At 33.0% G+C, this 18,281-nt stretch overlaps 3 protein-coding genes across 4 annotated transcripts; 2 read left to right on the top strand and 1 right to left on the bottom strand.

The window, feature by feature from the left end:
* Positions 1 to 4,819: 4,819 nt before the first annotated feature.
* On the bottom strand, positions 4,820 to 10,494 carry LOC145015376 (beta-glucosidase 18-like). The gene is made up of 11 exons (XM_078973842.1): positions 10,226 to 10,494; positions 10,086 to 10,152; positions 9,923 to 9,981; positions 9,680 to 9,830; positions 9,502 to 9,595; positions 9,173 to 9,425; positions 8,462 to 8,577; positions 8,140 to 8,392; positions 7,947 to 8,049; positions 7,760 to 7,868; positions 4,820 to 5,169 (listed from the first exon to the last, which is right to left on the bottom strand). The coding sequence occupies exons 1-11, from the start codon at positions 10,409 to 10,411 to the stop codon at positions 4,935 to 4,937; spliced, it is 1,626 nt and encodes a 541-aa protein (XP_078829968.1). The 5' UTR covers positions 10,412 to 10,494; the 3' UTR covers positions 4,820 to 4,934.
* A 541-nt stretch (positions 10,495 to 11,035) lies between these two features.
* On the top strand, positions 11,036 to 12,560 carry LOC145014247 (Transcription factor TFIIIC, tau55-related protein). Of its 2 annotated transcripts, none has more exons than XM_078972625.1 (5): positions 11,036 to 11,314; positions 11,798 to 11,905; positions 11,998 to 12,048; positions 12,158 to 12,209; positions 12,340 to 12,560. In XM_078972625.1, the coding sequence occupies exons 2-5, from the start codon at positions 11,810 to 11,812 to the stop codon at positions 12,495 to 12,497; spliced, it is 357 nt and encodes a 118-aa protein (XP_078828751.1). In that variant the 5' UTR covers positions 11,036 to 11,314; positions 11,798 to 11,809; the 3' UTR covers positions 12,498 to 12,560. The 2 variants fall into 2 exon arrangements, with proteins under 2 accessions (XP_078828751.1, XP_078828750.1); XM_078972624.1 differs by having other exon boundaries at positions 11,039 to 11,314; positions 12,283 to 12,560.
* A 2,205-nt stretch (positions 12,561 to 14,765) lies between these two features.
* LOC145015724 (alpha/beta-Hydrolases superfamily protein) lies at positions 14,766 to 16,258 on the top strand. The gene has a single exon (XM_078974198.1). It carries the CDS (start codon positions 14,804 to 14,806, stop codon positions 16,160 to 16,162), a length of 1,359 nt encoding a protein of 452 aa, XP_078830324.1. The 5' UTR covers positions 14,766 to 14,803; the 3' UTR covers positions 16,163 to 16,258.
* The last annotated feature ends 2,023 nt before the right edge of the window (positions 16,259 to 18,281 follow it).

An 18,281-nucleotide genomic window follows, 5' to 3' on the forward strand; every position in this document is an offset into this window, starting at 1 on the left:
CTGCCCAGCTCTAGAGTCCGAGCCTGATCCCTCGTCGACACCAGAACTACCATCTGGTCTACCACGTAACGTCACTATACTGGGTAATATGCCATCACTAACATCACAATACTCATCCAAACTCGAGGGATCTCACACTACAAGTTCCCTGGTCTTATCTCAGCCTTCCTTGATTCGAGTACGGATCCTCTGCTTTCAGTAGTATGGGCCCATACTACATTCCACATCTATCCGTACTTTCCTCAAGTACTGCCTCGACTCCACCAAGTCACTTCTACCACTACTAATCTCTGCTACTCTCATCCTAGGCTTGCCCTAGGGAAATCTCTGACTCCACCAACTCACTCTCCGCCATCAGCTGCATACGAAGTTCCTGCTTTCTTCCCCTAGCTAGCTCGCGAATACTATTACATATTACTCAGACCAGATAATTCTTCGAATGAGAGACCCTACCCTACAACGGTTGGACTCAAACAAGAGCTACGAAATAGGGTTAGACCTAACCTTCTGAAATTATTTAGTCCTTGCAATATGTAACTTATTATATTCATTTACTAGTTAGTGAAAGACAACTAGAACTCCTATGAGCACAAAGCAAGCAGCATTCGGGCATTGAGTACACATACTAAAGCATATACTACTCTGGCTATCATACTGGCTACTCTGTACTATCATGCAGATCACAATAAGCTGGTACACATATAACAGGCACATAAGGCATCCTCCCTAGATCCTTAGCCCTACTAGCATGCAATTATCATAAAGCTGATACACATATAATAGGCACATAAGGCATCCTTCCTAGATACTTAGCCCTATTCTAGCATGCTATTCTACTGAAACTGAAACTGATATTCATAACATAAACTTGTATGGGTAATTTGGGAGTACTTACTTGAGCTCAGCTGATTTCATGCACCACACCCTTTTTCTCTTTTCAAAGTTCTTTTCTTTCTAAAGATTCTTTTTGCTTTTCTAAAACCCTTTTTTTTAAATCTTTTTACCACTTCCTTAGTTTGAGTTCAAACACACTCGGGAGTGCGTCCGAATCCCTCAAACCAAGGCTCTGATACCAACTTGTAACATCCCAAAAACACAGTCTGAAAATTTCGTTTAATTTAATGATAAAACCATAGTCAATAAACCTCATATAGAAATCATAAGCAATGTATCTCAAAATATTATAACAACTGTCAATTATATCAGAGTATAAACATCCCAGGCTGAAAAAAAATGGTGTGTGCACTGCAATCTTCCCGAGCTCCTCTTTTGAAAACTGAGTACCTGAAACCAAAACTGAAACTGTAAGCACGAAGCTTAGTGAGCTCCCCCAAACTACCACATACCATACAATAACATATAAACACATATTGGGCCTTGCCCACTGCATCGGGCCGAAGCCCGGAAACTGCATCGGACCAAAGTCCGGAACTGACTGGGACCTTATCCCCTGCATCGGACCGAAGTCCGGAACTGACTGGGACCTTGTCCCCTGCATCGGACCGAAGTCCGAAACTAACTGCATCGGACCGAAGTCCGGAACTGACTGGGACCTTGTCCCCTGCATCGGACCGAAGTCCGGAACTAACTGCATCGGACCGAAATCCGGAACTGGTTGGGCATAGCATAGCATAGCAAAAACACATATCAAATAGCATAACACACATGATCATAAACTCATATACTGCATACTACGTCAGGCCGTAGCCCATAACACTTAACACATAAATCCTGTCTGAGCCACGAAGGCATCAAACAAACTAACAACTGCATCGGACCAAAGTCCGGAAACTACTGCTACTAAACGAGCCGGCATTGTGGCCTTAGACCCGTTCCTACTGGAAGGAAACTCACCTCACACTGCTGATGTCCCGCAGACACAATCCCACACTGCTGAAGTCCCACAAACTCCACCCCAGCTGCTGGCTGACAGATTCCCGAACTGTCAACATCAAATAACACCCAATTAATAATTGGGTTCTAACACATAACTAAAAATACATGCTTTGGATAATTACTACATTACCCCTAGCTTGGCTTACCCAAGCCCAAGGCCCAATCCATAGGCCCAAAGTCAACTAGGGATCAAAGTCCAACATATGGCCCAATTGATCAATCCAGTCCAACATGTATCATTTTAGGACCCAATATCATACAACCATCTAGGCCCCAACTATGGCCCATCTATGGCCCAATTTTCCAAATTGGGCCCAATCCTTCATATGGGCCTTACCCTAAAGCCCAACTAATTACTCTAGTCCATTTGATTATTCTCGGATGGCCCAATACAAAGCCCAAGTGAAATTAGGGTTTCACATCAAATGATAACTAGGGTTAAGTGTTTCTTACTTAACCCACTAGGGACTTAATCCGTTAAGGACTTAATCCATTAAGTCCATTATTGCTTAGATTAATTTCTGCCAATGATTATTATTTAATATTTCACTTATTAGATATTTCTCGTGTGTCCTGATAAATTCCCAAATATTAATATTTTCTCAATTAGCTCATTAAGGACTTAGCCCATTAAGTTCTTTACTCTACTAGATAAATGGCATGGAATAGTTTGGCTTAATTCACAAACCAATCCCAATGGCCCAAAAGTGGGTCCAATAGGTCTAAGGCCCAATACTTATAATTAGGGTTTTCTAAACCCTAATTAGGGTTCCTCATCCAAACGTGGCCCAATAGGCCCAAAACCAATCTCTAAGCCCATTAGGGTTTTCTAGCGGGGCACCATCCACTACCACCTCGGGTAGTGGTGGTCTATGGCGGCGGCTACCACCTTACGGTGGTGGTTTAGTTCATTTTCATTATTCCAAATTCAAATTACATTTTACAAGGCTAAATCTCAATAACCACACACACGCCCACACTAAACTAATCTAAATATACACACACACAGCCACACCATGGTGGCCGGCGGTGGCTCGCAGCGGCAGCCACCACCTCACGGTGGTGGTGGTTATGATCTTGGGCCAACGCAACACCAAAAGCACTTCAATCATCAATCTAAACGCACCCGAAAGCCCACTACCGTCGGAGATGGTAGCTAAAGGCGGCGGAATGGCGGCATAAGGCGGTGGTGATGAGTTTTCTTCATTTTTTCCTGCCCAAGAATATCAATACAATATTAAATCATGAACTAGGCATGCACACACACTAAATCACGCACACAGCCACCCTCCCACGGTGGCTGGTGGTGGCAAAAGAGTAGAAAATGGTGGCAACCACAACCTTGTGGTGGTGGCAGCGGGGGTTTTTGGCTAACTGTTTCGCAAACAACCATCGAATACTGAGAACGACCTGCATACACAATTATACTCATATTCAGCCACCTCTCGGCTGGCTGTCGTCGTCGGAAAAAGGCAAGAACGGTGGCTAAAAGGTCACCGGCGCAGCAGGGACGCGTCTGACACCTCACACACATAAAAGGAACGGAGGAGAGGATATAGAAGGGCGGGAGAGGGTCATACCAGGAGTTCCTCGGTAGTTCGCGGCCCAAGCATGCGAACACATTGCTTCCATCGATCCACGGCGATCCTATGTTGCCTGCAACGTCTCCAGCAGCAGCGTCGCAGCGGCTCTCATCGGGGGGCTAAGATGCTGCGGTGGCCGAACTCAACCAAGCAGGTAACGACGAGCACTTCTTCATCAATGGTGGCTGAAGGAAAATCGCATGGTGATGGCGGCTGGAATAAAGAAATGGTCTCTTAGGTTTAGGGTTAAAGGAAATGACATGGGGAATGGATACGGGTATATCTCGTATCTCAATTCAAACATGTGATAGGATTATTCAACTTCAGCCCCTCCACCCTTATTTGTTTACCTTTTAAACCCTGACTTTCAAAACTCTTTACAATGAAGTCCAAAATTACCATTTAACCCTTGCTTCTCATAATCTATCCATCATAGGTCTCGATAATTTACCACGTGGTCCTTACCTTCATAAATACTTATAAGACTAATCCGAGACTGACAATTTTAATCTCCGACTTCTATAATTCTTCACAATTTAGTCTAGGACTTATATTTATTAATTTATTTAAATAAACAGGGCGTTACACAGTTACTGGGTGGTTATGTCCCTCAACCTTCTATTGACTCATCTCCTTCTCCGTCTCTTTTGTTCTTTGAGGTAACCGCTAAAATTATCCTTACTCCGTTGTTCTTTGTCTTTTTGAGATAAGTAGAATAGTGTTTACTTTGTTGAGATAAAGTATTGAACTATAATTTGTATAAAGAAGAAAAACAGAACCATTGTGTCACCGGCGAGCACATGGTTTCAAAGCGACTATATTGTATTGTAGGTGGGTAGAATATGTAAAAATTCGATTTTAATAACATTATTATTATACACAAATTTCATGACCTATACGAAAGGGATGTTTAAGCTTGTTAGATCATAGATTTTACATAATGTAAAAACATACTCATATTTTGTTTACATATAAATTATATAAAATGGTTACTTCTTTTCCTATTATCGTATTTGTTTTTTATTGTATTTTATTATGTTAAATAGTATTAGCAAGTAGCGACCATATATTTATATATTGTTTGTAAAATATAAAAACTCGTGAACAATTACAAGACATTAGCTAGTATTATTAAGAAATCGATCCGTTAACCAAAATATTTTGACTTTTTTATTTTGTGATCTCTATTAAATTGGACACCCATGAGTTTGAATCCTAGATTCACCACTCGACATGACACATTTTTCTAACCAAATATAACTATGTAATAGTAATGATCCCATTTAAATTCCTTTTTTCTTATACAATAATACATCTAGCAAGTGATAAGAAGGATACAATTAGTTTTAAGTACATTTTTTATATTTATTGCTTATTCAATGGACAATGCACCAATAATACATTATTGGAATAGTTACATACAAGTTTTTCAAATTATTTTTATGTATTTGATTTTTATACAATCATGATATCATTTTGAACTGATATTTTGTATCTTGATGATTCCATATCGATAAGATCACTATTGTTTGTTAAGAAACTTTTATACCACCTTGTAGAAAGTTTTGGTATTCGTGTTAGCGTTTGACGATCCACATAATACAATCCAAACCTCAAACTGTAACCTTGCATCCATTCAAAACTATCCATTAATGACCATAGGAAATATCCGCGTACGTCAGCTCCCCTTCTATCATTCAAAACAAAAAAACAGGCTTATTTTAAGAACATTGCACTTAGAATTTAGACATGAAATGGCTACATTCAAAATATATGAACATACAAAGTCTAAGTACCAAAATATCTATAGAACCCGATTTTGTTTGTTATGTTTGGTGTTTTTATATGTAGAAACTTAAAAACCAAACTGAAATAGCCAAAATGGTATCATGTTATGTATATGTTTAATTGGATTAAGTATGTTAAATATTTAAATCACTACAATTCATTTACGGTTAGTTTTAAAAATTTTAATAATAAAAAATGTTTATGTTGTATTTTATTATTTTTTAAATAAATTACTTTTTTTTGTAAAAGAAAAAAAATTAGCAACATAGTTCAAGAATAAAAAATAAATAAATAAATAAAACTAACAAATAGGAGAAAGAAACAGGGTTTCGATTTTTCAAAATCAAAAACTGAAATTTTTGGTTTGATTTGGGTTATATCCAAAAATTGTACCGAATAATGTTGACCCATATATAACCTTGTAAAAATAAGCCTAGACGTTGAACTAGACGCTAGTCCCCAATTGACCACCCAACTAGCTAAGACCTATAAACTTTTAAGATATTTGTATAAAATACAAGAATAATAACTTATACCCAAGTCTCCTTATATATATATATATATATATATATATATATATATATATATATATATATATATATATATATATATATATATATATATATATATATATATATATATATATATATATATATATAGGTTCATTTGATACTACCGTATTTTGTGAGACGGGAAGATAAAATCGTACTCACTCCTTTTGTAGATAAAAAAAAACATTTTTAAAATGCAAAATAATTGAAATTTTTCGGAAAAAAAAATTAATATTAATTTCGTCATTTTTTATCCAAAAAAATAAAAAAATATATTTGTGAAATATTCTAGTAGAATATTAAAATATTTTACTTGTCTGACAAATCTAGTAGAATTCTAAAATATTCTAATATTTTAAAAATCACATTAGAATATTTACAGTGTCATATTCTATTACAATATTTCACTTTTTTTTGAAAGGTAATTTTTATTCTTTAGGCAATTAAAATGACGAAAATAATAATTAAAAAAAAAATCAGAGTTTTCCTTTTATTTTGTATTTTAAATTTATGTTTAGATTACATCTTACGATTCCACAAAATTAACATGGTCTCAAATAAACATATATATATATATATATATATATATATATATATATATATATATATATATATATAAATGGTTAGGTTATTGTATTTTAACTATCTGTTGTGTGCATATAGGATTGATTCTGCATCAATATAATTATTTTAAAATGTAATTAATGCATATTACATGTTGAAGATATAATGAGTATTAAATAAATCTTCAGCATTTAATATACACACAATATATAGTAGAAACATTTGAATATATATATATATATATATATATATATATATATATATATATATATATATATATATATATATGTTAATGTGATACTGCCATATTTTGTGAGATGGGAAGACAAAATCGTAGTCACTTATTTTGTAGATAAAAAAAAAAACATTTTTAAAATGCAAAATAATTGAAAATTTTCGAAAAAAAAAATTAATATTAATTTCGTCATTTTTTATCCAAAAAAAATAAAAAAAATATATATTTGTGAAATATTCTAGTAGAATATTAAAATATTTTACTTGTCTGACAAATCTAGTAGAATTCTAGAATATTCTAGCATTTTAAAAATCACATTAGAATATTTACAGTATCATATTTTATTACAATATTTCACTTTTTTTTAAAGGTAATTTTTATTTTTTAGGTAAATAAAATGATGAAAATAATAATTAAAAAAAATCAGAGTTTTCCTTTTATTTTGTATTTTAAATTTATGTTTAGATTACATCTTACGATTCCACAAAATTAACATGGTCTCAAATAAACCTATATATATATATATATATATATATATATATATATATATATATATATATATATATATTGTTAGGTTATTGTATTCTAACTATCTGTTGTGTGCATGTAGGATTGATTCTGCATCAATCATTTTAATTATTTTAAAATATAATTAATGCATATTACATGTTGAAGATATAATGAGTATTAAATAAATTTTCAACATTTAATATACACACAATATATAGTAGAAACATTTGAATATATATATATATATATATATATATATATATATATATATATATATATATATATATATATATATCACATAATTTTTTATAGTTATCTCACTTTATGTTTTTTCTATTGTTATATTTTAAAATTTTGTAACTAAAAATGTGTTTACCATATTCATGATGTATCTTTCGTTTGAAAACCATGTTTTAAAAATACGTGTCAAATTTTGTCATCTGATAGATATTCGTCATATTGGATTTTCACTAGTCTCCATCTAACTCACTACTCATTAGTCCCTACTAGACCGACATTACTATGGCTTAACGAGTTTTGCAATATTGTTGTTAGATAAAAGAAATGTCCCCTTAAGCATAAAAAAGTTCCATTTATGCCCCTCAACTACGGACTCGGCTAAAGAAGCAAACCTTATGGACTTGGCTAATGAAGCAAGGTATTTTGAGTGAAATTCAATTCGTTTGACATCATTGAGAATCTCATTAATTCGTTCCTCATGCACATAGGGTGAAGAATATCCTGCCAAAAAATACAAATTTATGGGCACATATAACAACATATTTGTAATTTATTCGAACAAAAGAATACAACTCTCACCATTTTCAGTAATAAACATAGGTTTATTATTGTACCGAATCTTTATATGGTTAACAATCTCCGCCATGCCTTTAGGAACAACAAATATCCCTTCTACACCTATCTATTTATGCAACAAAATAGACACCATAATTATTAACTAAAAGGAATAATAGGGTTGCATAAAATTAAGCCAAAAATCGTGTTTTCCTACAGGTTCACCAATCAATATGCCATCACGCTCTCCAACAATGTCCACAAAACCCCGGATTGCACGATTTGCAAATGGAGTGCAACTAGCGTTGATACAATCCTTAGCATATATAGTGGAGTAATGGTTGATGCCAATAAAATCAATACTATTCTTCATAAACTTCTTTTCCTCAAGGGAGAAACTTGGTAATTCACTTCCAAGGTATTTGTGCATTTCTTCGGGGTAGTCTCCATATATTGAAGGATCAAGTGTCCTGTTTAACCATTAGAAGTTGAATCTTTTTTTTTTTTTTTTGTCACCAATATATTTTTAAGAACATTACCAGCCAACATTGAAAGCAAACACCCTTTTGGCAGCTTCATGATCGAGCTCACTATCTGTTAGTGGTTTGTACATGTAACAGTGCACAACGAGGCCTATCGATCCACCTTGTTTAGGCTGCAATAAAAATCCAAGAGGTGAAGTTGACAATTAAGGTCAAACGAACAAATGTCATTTCCTTAAAGATCCACATGAATGTTGGATAACTTCATGCAATCATTTAAACATTAAAGGAGAATTACAAATTTGCCATTACACTATCATCATTTTACCTAACAAAGTATTATGATTTTTTTTTTCCATAAAAGAGAATGATCTAAAACAAATTGTCCATTCCGACATATATTAACCTACAAAAACCGGTAACCGTGTTTGATTTGATTACATGGAAAGATTTTAAATGGGTTGCCATTTTAAATGGGGACCCTTTTAAATATGTTGCAAGGAAAATAAATGTCCATGTAAAGGTGTTGAAGTGTCAGAAAAATGTCCATCGGTTTAGCACATACTTTATCTAGATATTTCTTATGTCACATTCACATTATATGTAAGCTCATTAAAGATTGCTATATAAGCAAATTAAACTTGGTAACCACTTTTTGTAATTCAATAATGGTTGAAATGGTTAAAAAAAACAACTTTTTAGGTAAAACATTGATAATGTAATGATTTTTTATGTAATGTCACAAAGTCTTAAAATTAGTTCGATTACCTTGAAAGTTTCATGATATAGCTTGGCTACCTTTCCATGAGCTAACAACATATTATGCATGGCAATAAGAGGTTCCACATCAGAATTTCCAACATTGCAATTTCCAAAAGGCTTTGAACAACGAGAAGGTGGAAATAACCCGAATTCATAAGACAATTCTATGAACACATTAGGTTCGTTAATCGTGATCCAATACTTCACTCGATCTCCAAAAAACTTGAAACAAATTTCTGCCAAATGTACAAAGTCTTTCCTGACACCATAATGCATCCAATAAGCAAAATGAAAATTTATGTAAAGATGAAAATGACATTAATTTTTAGTCATACTGCATTTCGGGGTTTAGCCAAGACCCGGACCCGTATATCTCTTCAAATTCATGTGGATAATCGTTATGGAAAAGTGTCACAAATGGCTCGATTCCTGTATGATTTTAATCAAGCTTTAATCTTTTTACAACTAAAATCACAAGTCATTGATTTTAATCAAGTTTTAATCTTTTTACACCTTTGAGGATCAGGTTATCTATAATCTTGTTGTAGAACATGATTCCTACAGGATTAACTTCACCGAATCTTCCTCTTGGAAGAATTCTAGCCCATGAAATCGAAAATTTGTATGCTTTTAGACCAAGGGAATGCATCATCTCTATGTCTTTCTGTATTCAAAAAATTCAAACAAAAAAAGTTGGAAGTATAGAAACTGTTTTTTGTTTTTGATACGAAAAGTCAATTGAAGCTGGAAATATACCAAGAACAGATGATAATGATCATCTGCAATATCTCCATTCTCTGAATTTTCTCCACAGCCTAATAAAAACGAGGATGGATAATCAATAATGGATTCATCACTACAAATTCAATAATGAATTCATCATATAAACAATAGAAATCAGGGATTCTATGGTGTTAACCTATAGAATGACAATATACATCCCAGTTGCTTAAGGACTTAGCATCTTCGAGATAAGCTCCTTCAACCTAAAAACAATTCATGAATTAAATGTGGGTATGATAATGAGCAAGAAAGGGGTAGAATGAGGAGATTATCGACTTGGTAAGCAGAAGTGGCAACTCCAAAAAGAAACCCGGGTGGGAAATCGGATCTTTTGATGTGGGGTTCTTCTTTTTCTTCGGATATGAATTCTCCATCGCCATTGTTAAAGGCTTCAAACAGTGGAGCAGAAACAGAAAAGAGAAAGAAGAAGCAGAGAAGAATAGTGGGTGATTTCATTTTCATACCAAAACAAGGGAATCTTTTGACATATTACTATTCTACCAAAAAAGAAACTCCGTATTATTGTTTATCAAAATAGAAAGGTTCACTTGCTTTTTTGTTTCTACAAAGATCGCACTAACTAAAGTTTTTCTAAAAGGAAATATACTCATCCAATAAGAACATGCCATATGGAATCCTAAGAATTACATTTATCTATTTTGTTGATAATACTGAAATGATACTTGAATAAGAAAGTTCAGCAAACTTTATTGTCGTTCAATGATTTGGGAATTGGTTGGATTCCGATTAACATAATATTACATAGACCTTAATCTTGCTTGTTCATTCGAACAACATAATTTCACAATTGTTTGAAGCTTTCTTTGAGTTCATTTGGGGAAGCATTAACTCTTCATTTGAATTTTGAGTTGATGTAATTTAAGGTTTTGATTTTGTGTTGTGATGAGTTCGAGGGTATCGTTGACTTTGTGTTGTGATTAGAAAATGTATTTCCAAAAAAAAAATTAATTAGTCAATTTACAAAATTAGTAATTATTTTTATAATTCGTCAAAGTATATCAATTTATTATGTCAAAAAATGAAATAACAGTCGGTTTTTTTTTTTTTTGAATATCAATATCCTCAAAGTAACAAACGTTAAATGAAAAAACGGGCTTAATCAAAACCCTTTTTTTCAACAAAAATCCCCTCTTCTCTTTTCCTCTCGCACAAAACCCTTCCCACCAACTCCATCGCCGGAAAACGACGCCCCCCTCCTCTCTCTTCATCACCGGAAACGGCGACATAAAAACCATCCTTCTGAATTAGTGCCTTTCGCTAATCGACAATACGGCATCATACTTGTTCGCTTGGTGAATTAATATCAGAAGACTCATTCATCTATCATCTCTCCCGGCTTCATAGGTATCATTCTGAGTTCTCCCAATCTCCATCTCCCCTTCCTATTCTCTGCTTCTTGTTCTCTTGCAAAGTATTCTCAATATGATTCTTGAATCCATTAGGAGATAAGGTTTGATGAAAGCATCCGATTTCTAATTTAATTCTGTTTTGTTTCCTGTTTTTGTTTGTTTCTCGTTATTGGTTCTGATCAAAAGTTTCAAGTTAGTAGATAAAGTCTCAAAAGGTTTGATCTTTGTTCTGAATCGATTAGGAGATAAAGTCATTCTTTAAGTCGATTAGGTATTAAGTCGATTCTCAGAGGTTTCATCTTAGCTCTGAATTAAACAGCCCTCATAAATAGCTGTACTATATATATAGTCTAGGATTGCCAATAGAAATTATAGCATTTGGTTTAGGGAAATACATGGTTGTATTAAGAGAAAACCATTTTAATTTATAGAATTCAGCTTCCATATAGTTTTGTGAAATCGTAATATATTTATGCAGATTTTCAAGTGTATGGCAACCTCTCATGAAGAAGAATATGTGCTGCTTGACTTGGATTCAATTTCTGGGCAACTTCACATTCCACCTAATGCTCCCTATGTTCTCTCTGTACGTATTTAGCCTACAAAATTTACACTTTCAATATTATAAAAACCCTACTTTTTTTTAAAAAAAAATAACCCATTTTGTTGAAAATGCAGGGCCTGGATACATTGAACCCGATCCTAATTATTGATGACAAAATAAAGCTGGTATCAAGTTGTTATTTTTTATTTTTTATTTTTTAAAAATTGCATTAAGTTTTAAAAAAACAAGTTTTGTGATTTTTAATTACATGTTGTGGGCTTTTGGATTTTGCAGATTGGCGAATACGAGGAAACTATTGGAACATGTCTTGTTTTCAGTGAACACGGTAATTTCAAGCTTTTAAGATAAAAATAAAAAATTAAATAAAAATAAAAATATTGATAAAGTTTGTATTGTAGATGCTTCGCCTGTGGTTCATGAAGAAACGGGATCATCTGAAGTAAATCTTTTTTCAGGAAAATGTATAATTAATCCGAATGAGGTTACAAGAAAGCAAGTCAAACCTGTTTGTCAACTTCAAAAGGTGCTTAGGTTCAAGTTGTTACAAGATGATCAAACCAACAATGTTGTTGATGTTCCAACAATCGAACATAGTACCATGAAGAACGACTAGTTTTTTTTTTGTTGTTGTATGTTTACAGTTGTTAAAGTTTTTAAAATGACCTTTTTGCCCATACCTTTTCATCTTTTTCCATTTTGCCCTTTATTTTAATTTTAGTGCTATAAAACGTCGACTTGTAGCATAATAAATACTTAGATATGATGTCAAGTATAAAACAGAAATCACTATGTTTGTTACAAAACAAAAGCAAGTGAAAATGGATGTTATGGGTTTGGAGGGAAAAAAACATGGAAAAGGTTAAATAAGAGGTAACCAAAACAAGTGAACATGTGATGTTACAAAAGAAAAGAAGTGGACATGTGATATTAGTTTTCTTTTTGCATCCCACACCAAATGTTAACAATTAAAAAAAATACAAATTAAATGTTATAATAAGAAAACTAATTTTATATTATATAAACAATAATAATTTTTTAGCCAAATCACTTTTTCATCGCTAACTTTACCATCATCATGGTTAAAAGGAAAATCGGCATGGTGTCGATGAGTCATTATCAAAACAAAATTTTAATTTTTACAACTCTAATCTTATATATTTTGTAGTTTTTTTATTATAAGGTATAACAATTATAATAAGTAAAAGAAAATAATTATCGGAAAGGAAAATAGGTATTTTATATCAACCAGGGACCAAAATTACAAAGAATAAAACTATAAGATCTCAACGTATCAACTTATTAAAAGTTGGACTAAAACTACATACTAAACAATATGACCATTCTCTATCATTGTGAGATTTCACGTTGATATTTAATGAATTTAAAGTTTAATAGTCATTGAACTCTTTAATAGAAAAATAAAAAGTTTTTAATTCTTAAATATTGATTATAAATTACATTTTGTAATATTCTATTGAACTTTGTAAAGTTCAATACATTTTAGGAAAAAATGATAAAGTTGTATGGATTGTGGAAAGATGATATGGGAGTTCAATGCATTATGGATACCCTTAGTCTAATTATACTACGTATTATATTAGATTGTATTCTATTATACTGCAATATTATAAAAATCTTTAATTTGTAAGTTTTTGTTGATTTTACCTAAAGTTGTATTTTAGGTTCGTTAGTACCGAAAATTTGCAACTTTTTTTTTTCAATTTTACCCTTTTTATATTTTTATCCAGTAAAAATGAAATTTCTACCAAACTTAAGGGTTTTTTTGAAAAAAAATATATATAATCAAATATTTTTGCCAAAAGTAAGGGCTTTGAAATGGTAAAATTGAAAAAAATATATATATATAAATTTGAAGCAATAATGGACTAAAATACAACTTTGTCTAAAAGGACAAAAACTTACAATATTAATGGTTTTATGTCTTTATCCCTATATTATATTATATTAATATATAGTTTATGATGAGTTATTAAACCACTCAAGAAACTGTATCCTCCTTATTCAATCATAGTCCTTTTTAATGGACCCACCTCGACACCCCCCTAATCTTGAAGGTTATGTTTAGAAATCAATACGTTTTATTTTGCTAATTAGAGTTTTCGTTTTCTTGAAACAAAAACTTCTCGAAGGAATTCAAATCATAAGCAATTGAGACGAATGATTTTCATGATTATGATAATGTCAAGGTTTTATTTAGAATGGTCCATTTCATAAATATTCCTCTTACCTTCTCCACATCGAAATTTTTTATCCATCTTTGATTCCAGTCAAAAGTCCTCTCATCTTTCCCTTACTCACACATATCTCTTCTTCTTCATCTTTTTAACCTTATACCTAATTCTTTTCCATCTTAAACTCTTTAGGTCTTCTCCAAATGCAAATGCATTAGTCGAAAGGAAATAAGGAGAAAATGTAAGAGAGTCGCATTAGAAAGAGTGTGTTTTCATTTCTCCATTACAATTGTACACGAAAAGAACCGAAAATATTTCAGAACTTCCATTTCATAGGAAAAACCAATTGTGTTTCATGCTTTGAGTTTTCTACATACCCTTTTCGTGAATAAGTTAGGGGATTTGTATGATTGCTTATGTATGAGTTTTGTTATTGTTACAAGATTATTATTCTTCAAGATAGATTGACGCTTTCTCTCTATCAACTCCCATTTATTTTGTTAAAGTAGGCTTTAAATGACCGAATCATTGTGTCATTTTTATCATTTATGTAACTATTCTTATGTCGATTTTTTTGTACAAAAATCAAGTGGGACCAACTAATTATGTCAAATTTGAGTAATTATTAATTTGTCACGTGATGAAAAATCCCCTATCCCCTATCTTATATGCCAAACATGCATACAATACGACCATTCATTTTATACCTGCAACTGCAACCACTGCCATGGAATCCACCACCACCGAATCCAAAGCGCCATGGCCGGAAGTCCTCGGAAGCAACAACTGGGAAGGTCTTCTCGACCCATTCGACATCACTCTCCGGTTACTCATCCTCCGATGCGGCGACTTCTGTCAAGCCACCTACGACGCCTTCAACAACGACAAGAACTCAAAGTACGCCGGCAGCAGTCGCTATGGCAAGAAATCCTTCTTCGAGAAAGTTATGCTCCGACCATCTCCTACCGACTACCAAATCGCCGCCTTCCTCTACGCCACTGCCAAAGTCTCCATCCCTGAAGCCATCTTCGTTCACTCCCTGTCTCGCGAGTCATGGGATCGAGAGTCAAATTGGATCGGATACATCGCGACGACCACCGATGAGGTGAGTCGAACACTCGGCCGGCGTGAGATCTACATCGTGTGGCGAGGCACAAGTCGGGATTTCGAGTGGCTTAATGTTTTTGGCGCGAAAAGCGAGTCTGCTGAACCTCTGTTACGCCAGAAAACATTTGGTGCTACTCCGACGACGGCAGATTCAGGCGAGACTAGCAGCAGCAGCAGCGATAGTGACAACGATGAAATTCCGAGGGTAATGCAGGGTTGGCTAACGATTTACACCTCAGATGATCCGAATTCGTCTTTCACAAAAGAAAGCGTGAGAACACAAGTGTTGACAACTATCAAACACTTGGTGGGCATCTACAAAAACGAAGAAACTAGCATCATTATCACCGGACACTCCCTGGGTGCAAGTTTATCGATCTTATCCGCCTTCGATCTAGCAGAAAACGGAATCACAGACGTCCCAATTGCCGCCTTCGTCTTCGGTTCTCCACAAGTCGGCAACCAAGCATTCAACGATCGTCTAAACCAATTCTCAAATGTCAAAATCCTTCACATTAAAAACAAGATCGATCTCATTCCGCTATACCCAAGTGGGTTACTCGGGTACGTGAACACCGGTGTAGATTTCGTGATCGATACACGAAAGTCTTCGAGCTTGAAGGAGTCGACGAACACTGGAGACTGGCATAATTTGCAGGGGATGTTGCACGTTGTAGCTGGGTGGAATGGGGAGGATGGTGAGTTTGAATTGAAGGTGAATCGGAGCTTGTCTTTGGTGAATAAATCGAGTGAGTTTTTGAAAGATGAGTTTCTGGTTCCGGGGTCATGGTGGATTGAGAAGAATAAAGGTATGATTCTGGATGGAAATGGAGATTGGGTTTTGGAACCACCTGATGAAGAAGATATTCCGGTTCCGAGTGGACCGGTTGAGGAGATGGTAACGGCGACGTCGGGTGACGGCGAGGAGAAGGTAACGCCGGCGGCTTCGGGTAACAACAAGCGGTGTTGGATTTTGTAATAGTAATCGTTGTATGATAATTGAAAAGAAAGACTGTTGTTATCCACGTGTAATTTGTCAGCATTCTTTATTGAAATTTTTCACTGCAATTTACTACTGGATTGGTGGTGGTTAAGATAGGATGAAGATTTTTTTTTTTTTTAGATCCATGTTAAAAAAATTTTGAAATTCTAAACGTTTGAAAAAATTAAGTTTATAAGAAAAATAAAAATATATATATTAAATTATTAAAATTAAAGTGTATTTTTTTTTCTCTTTTAAATTTAAACAAATAATTTAGATAAATAAATCAAGAAAACTAATGATGTTTTAATTTAATAATTTTGAAATTAAAAAAAAAAAAAAAAAGTTAATTGATGAATTTTTTTTTTATTTTAACGCCGAGTTTCAAATTATAAGTAAGTCATTATGTTACTATAAAATTTCGATTTTAACGTCGAGTTTCAAATTATAATAAAATCATTATATTACCATAAAATTTCGATTTTGATACCGAGTTTTTTTTTTTCACTTATATCATTACATTTACAATTTTGTTGCAATTTCAACCAATTGATCGATTCATGAGATGTTATTATAGTTTAGAAGCTCGATATTTACAAAAAATAAATGAAGGTTGGTTAAATGGTTCAAACTCACTTACAAGTCAGCGAAAAGTGCATAGTCACCCTTTCAGGAGATGTTATTGTGGTTTAGAAGCTCGATTTGTACAACAAATAAATGAAGACCCCTACAAGGTCAATTTACTGGTTCAAACTTACTAAGCATCTCCTGAATTGGCCTTATAGAGGTCTTCATTTACTTGTTGTACAAATCGATCTTTTACATAAATGACATGATAATATAGTGATGTGGCAGCCAAAATTGTTGCAATGTCAACCAATTGACCGATTAGCATCAATCTAGCAGCTTATCAAATAAATGACATGAGAATATTATGACGTGGAAGTCACGTTAGATCTTATGTGATAGAATTGAGTTTCAAAAATAGGGTTTGCATCGAACCCAGTTTCACGTATCTTTGTAGGTCGATCCAAAGTTCAAACTCACTTAAAAGTCAACGAAAATAGCATAATCACCCTTTTAGGTTGCAGTTTTTATTATAATGTTTAATGTTTAATTCTCATCAGAGTATTTCTTCACAAATGGGGTCTGAAGGTCAATCTAGTGGTTCAAACTCACTTAAAAGTTGGTGAAAAGGGTATACTCACCCTTTCAAGAGATGTTATTGTGGTTTAGCAGCTCGAATTTTACAACAATTAATGAGAACCCCTACAAGGTCGATCGACGAGATGCTTAGTTAGTTTGAACCACTGAATCAATTTTGTAGGGGTCTTCATTTATTTGTTGTATAAATTGAACTTCTAAACCACAATAACATCTTTTGAAATGGTCACTATGTCATTTTCGTTTACTTGTAAATGAGTTTGAACCATTAAACCGGTCTTTTTTTATTTGTTGTACAAATCGAGCTTCTAGACCACATTAACATCTCCAAAATCAGTCAATTGGTTGACATTGCAACAAAATTGTAAATGTAATGACATAATTGAGAAAAAAAATTCGGTTCCAAAATTGAAATTTTATAGTAATATAATGACTTTCTTGCAATATGAAACTCGATATCAAAATCAAAATTTTAATAAACTTAGTAACTTTATTGCAATTCAGGAAAAATGGCTACCAGAAAAACAGAAAGAACTGTCATTTGGTTGATATTACAACATAATTGTAAATATGACATAAAAAATGATGTTAAAATCGAAATATTATGATATATAATAACTTTCTTACAATTTGCCATTTTTTCAATACTTTTTTTGGCAATAAGGAAATTAGCTATATTTAGTATTTTGAAGTTTTAATGTAATAGTTATTGATAACAACAAAATTAATTGAAACCACATGGAATTCATTTATAAAAACACCAAAATACTTCATAACAAAAAGTGCATATAATTTATATTTTTTTTACAATATTATCTACTAAAAAGTATATATATATATATATATATATATATATATATATATATATATATATATATATATATATATATATATAAATAATAAATATTAATTTCATACAAAAACAAACTATGTGACGGTAAATTTACATGAT

This window comes from Lactuca saligna, chromosome 9 (genome assembly GCF_052625555.1).
Source record: "Lactuca saligna cultivar CGN05327 chromosome 9, ASM5262555v1, whole genome shotgun sequence".
Lineage (NCBI taxonomy): Eukaryota > Viridiplantae > Streptophyta > Magnoliopsida > Asterales > Asteraceae > Lactuca > Lactuca saligna.

Excerpts from the sequence above, each read along its gene's own strand:
- LOC145015724 (XM_078974198.1), top strand. The coding sequence starts at position 14,804 with ATGGAATCCACCACCACCGAATCCAAAGCGCCATGGCCGGAAGTCCTC.
- LOC145015376 (XM_078973842.1), bottom strand. The coding sequence starts at position 10,411 with ATGAAAATGAAATCACCCACTATTCTTCTCTGCTTCTTCTTTCTCTTT. Across the intron at positions 9,596-9,679 it reads AGATAACCTGATCCTCAAAG|GAATCGAGCCATTTGTGACA; the intron begins GTGTAAAAAGAT and ends AAAATCATACAG. Across the intron at positions 9,426-9,501 it reads TGGCTAAACCCCGAAATGCA|GAAAGACTTTGTACATTTGG; the intron begins GTATGACTAAAA and ends TTATGGTGTCAG.
- LOC145014247 (XM_078972624.1), top strand. The coding sequence starts at position 11,810 with ATGGCAACCTCTCATGAAGAAGAATATGTGCTGCTTGACTTGGATTCA. Across the intron at positions 11,906-11,997 it reads ATGCTCCCTATGTTCTCTCT|GGCCTGGATACATTGAACCC; the intron begins GTACGTATTTAG and ends TTGAAAATGCAG. Across the intron at positions 12,210-12,282 it reads TCTTGTTTTCAGTGAACACG|ATGCTTCGCCTGTGGTTCAT; the intron begins GTAATTTCAAGC and ends TTTGTATTGTAG.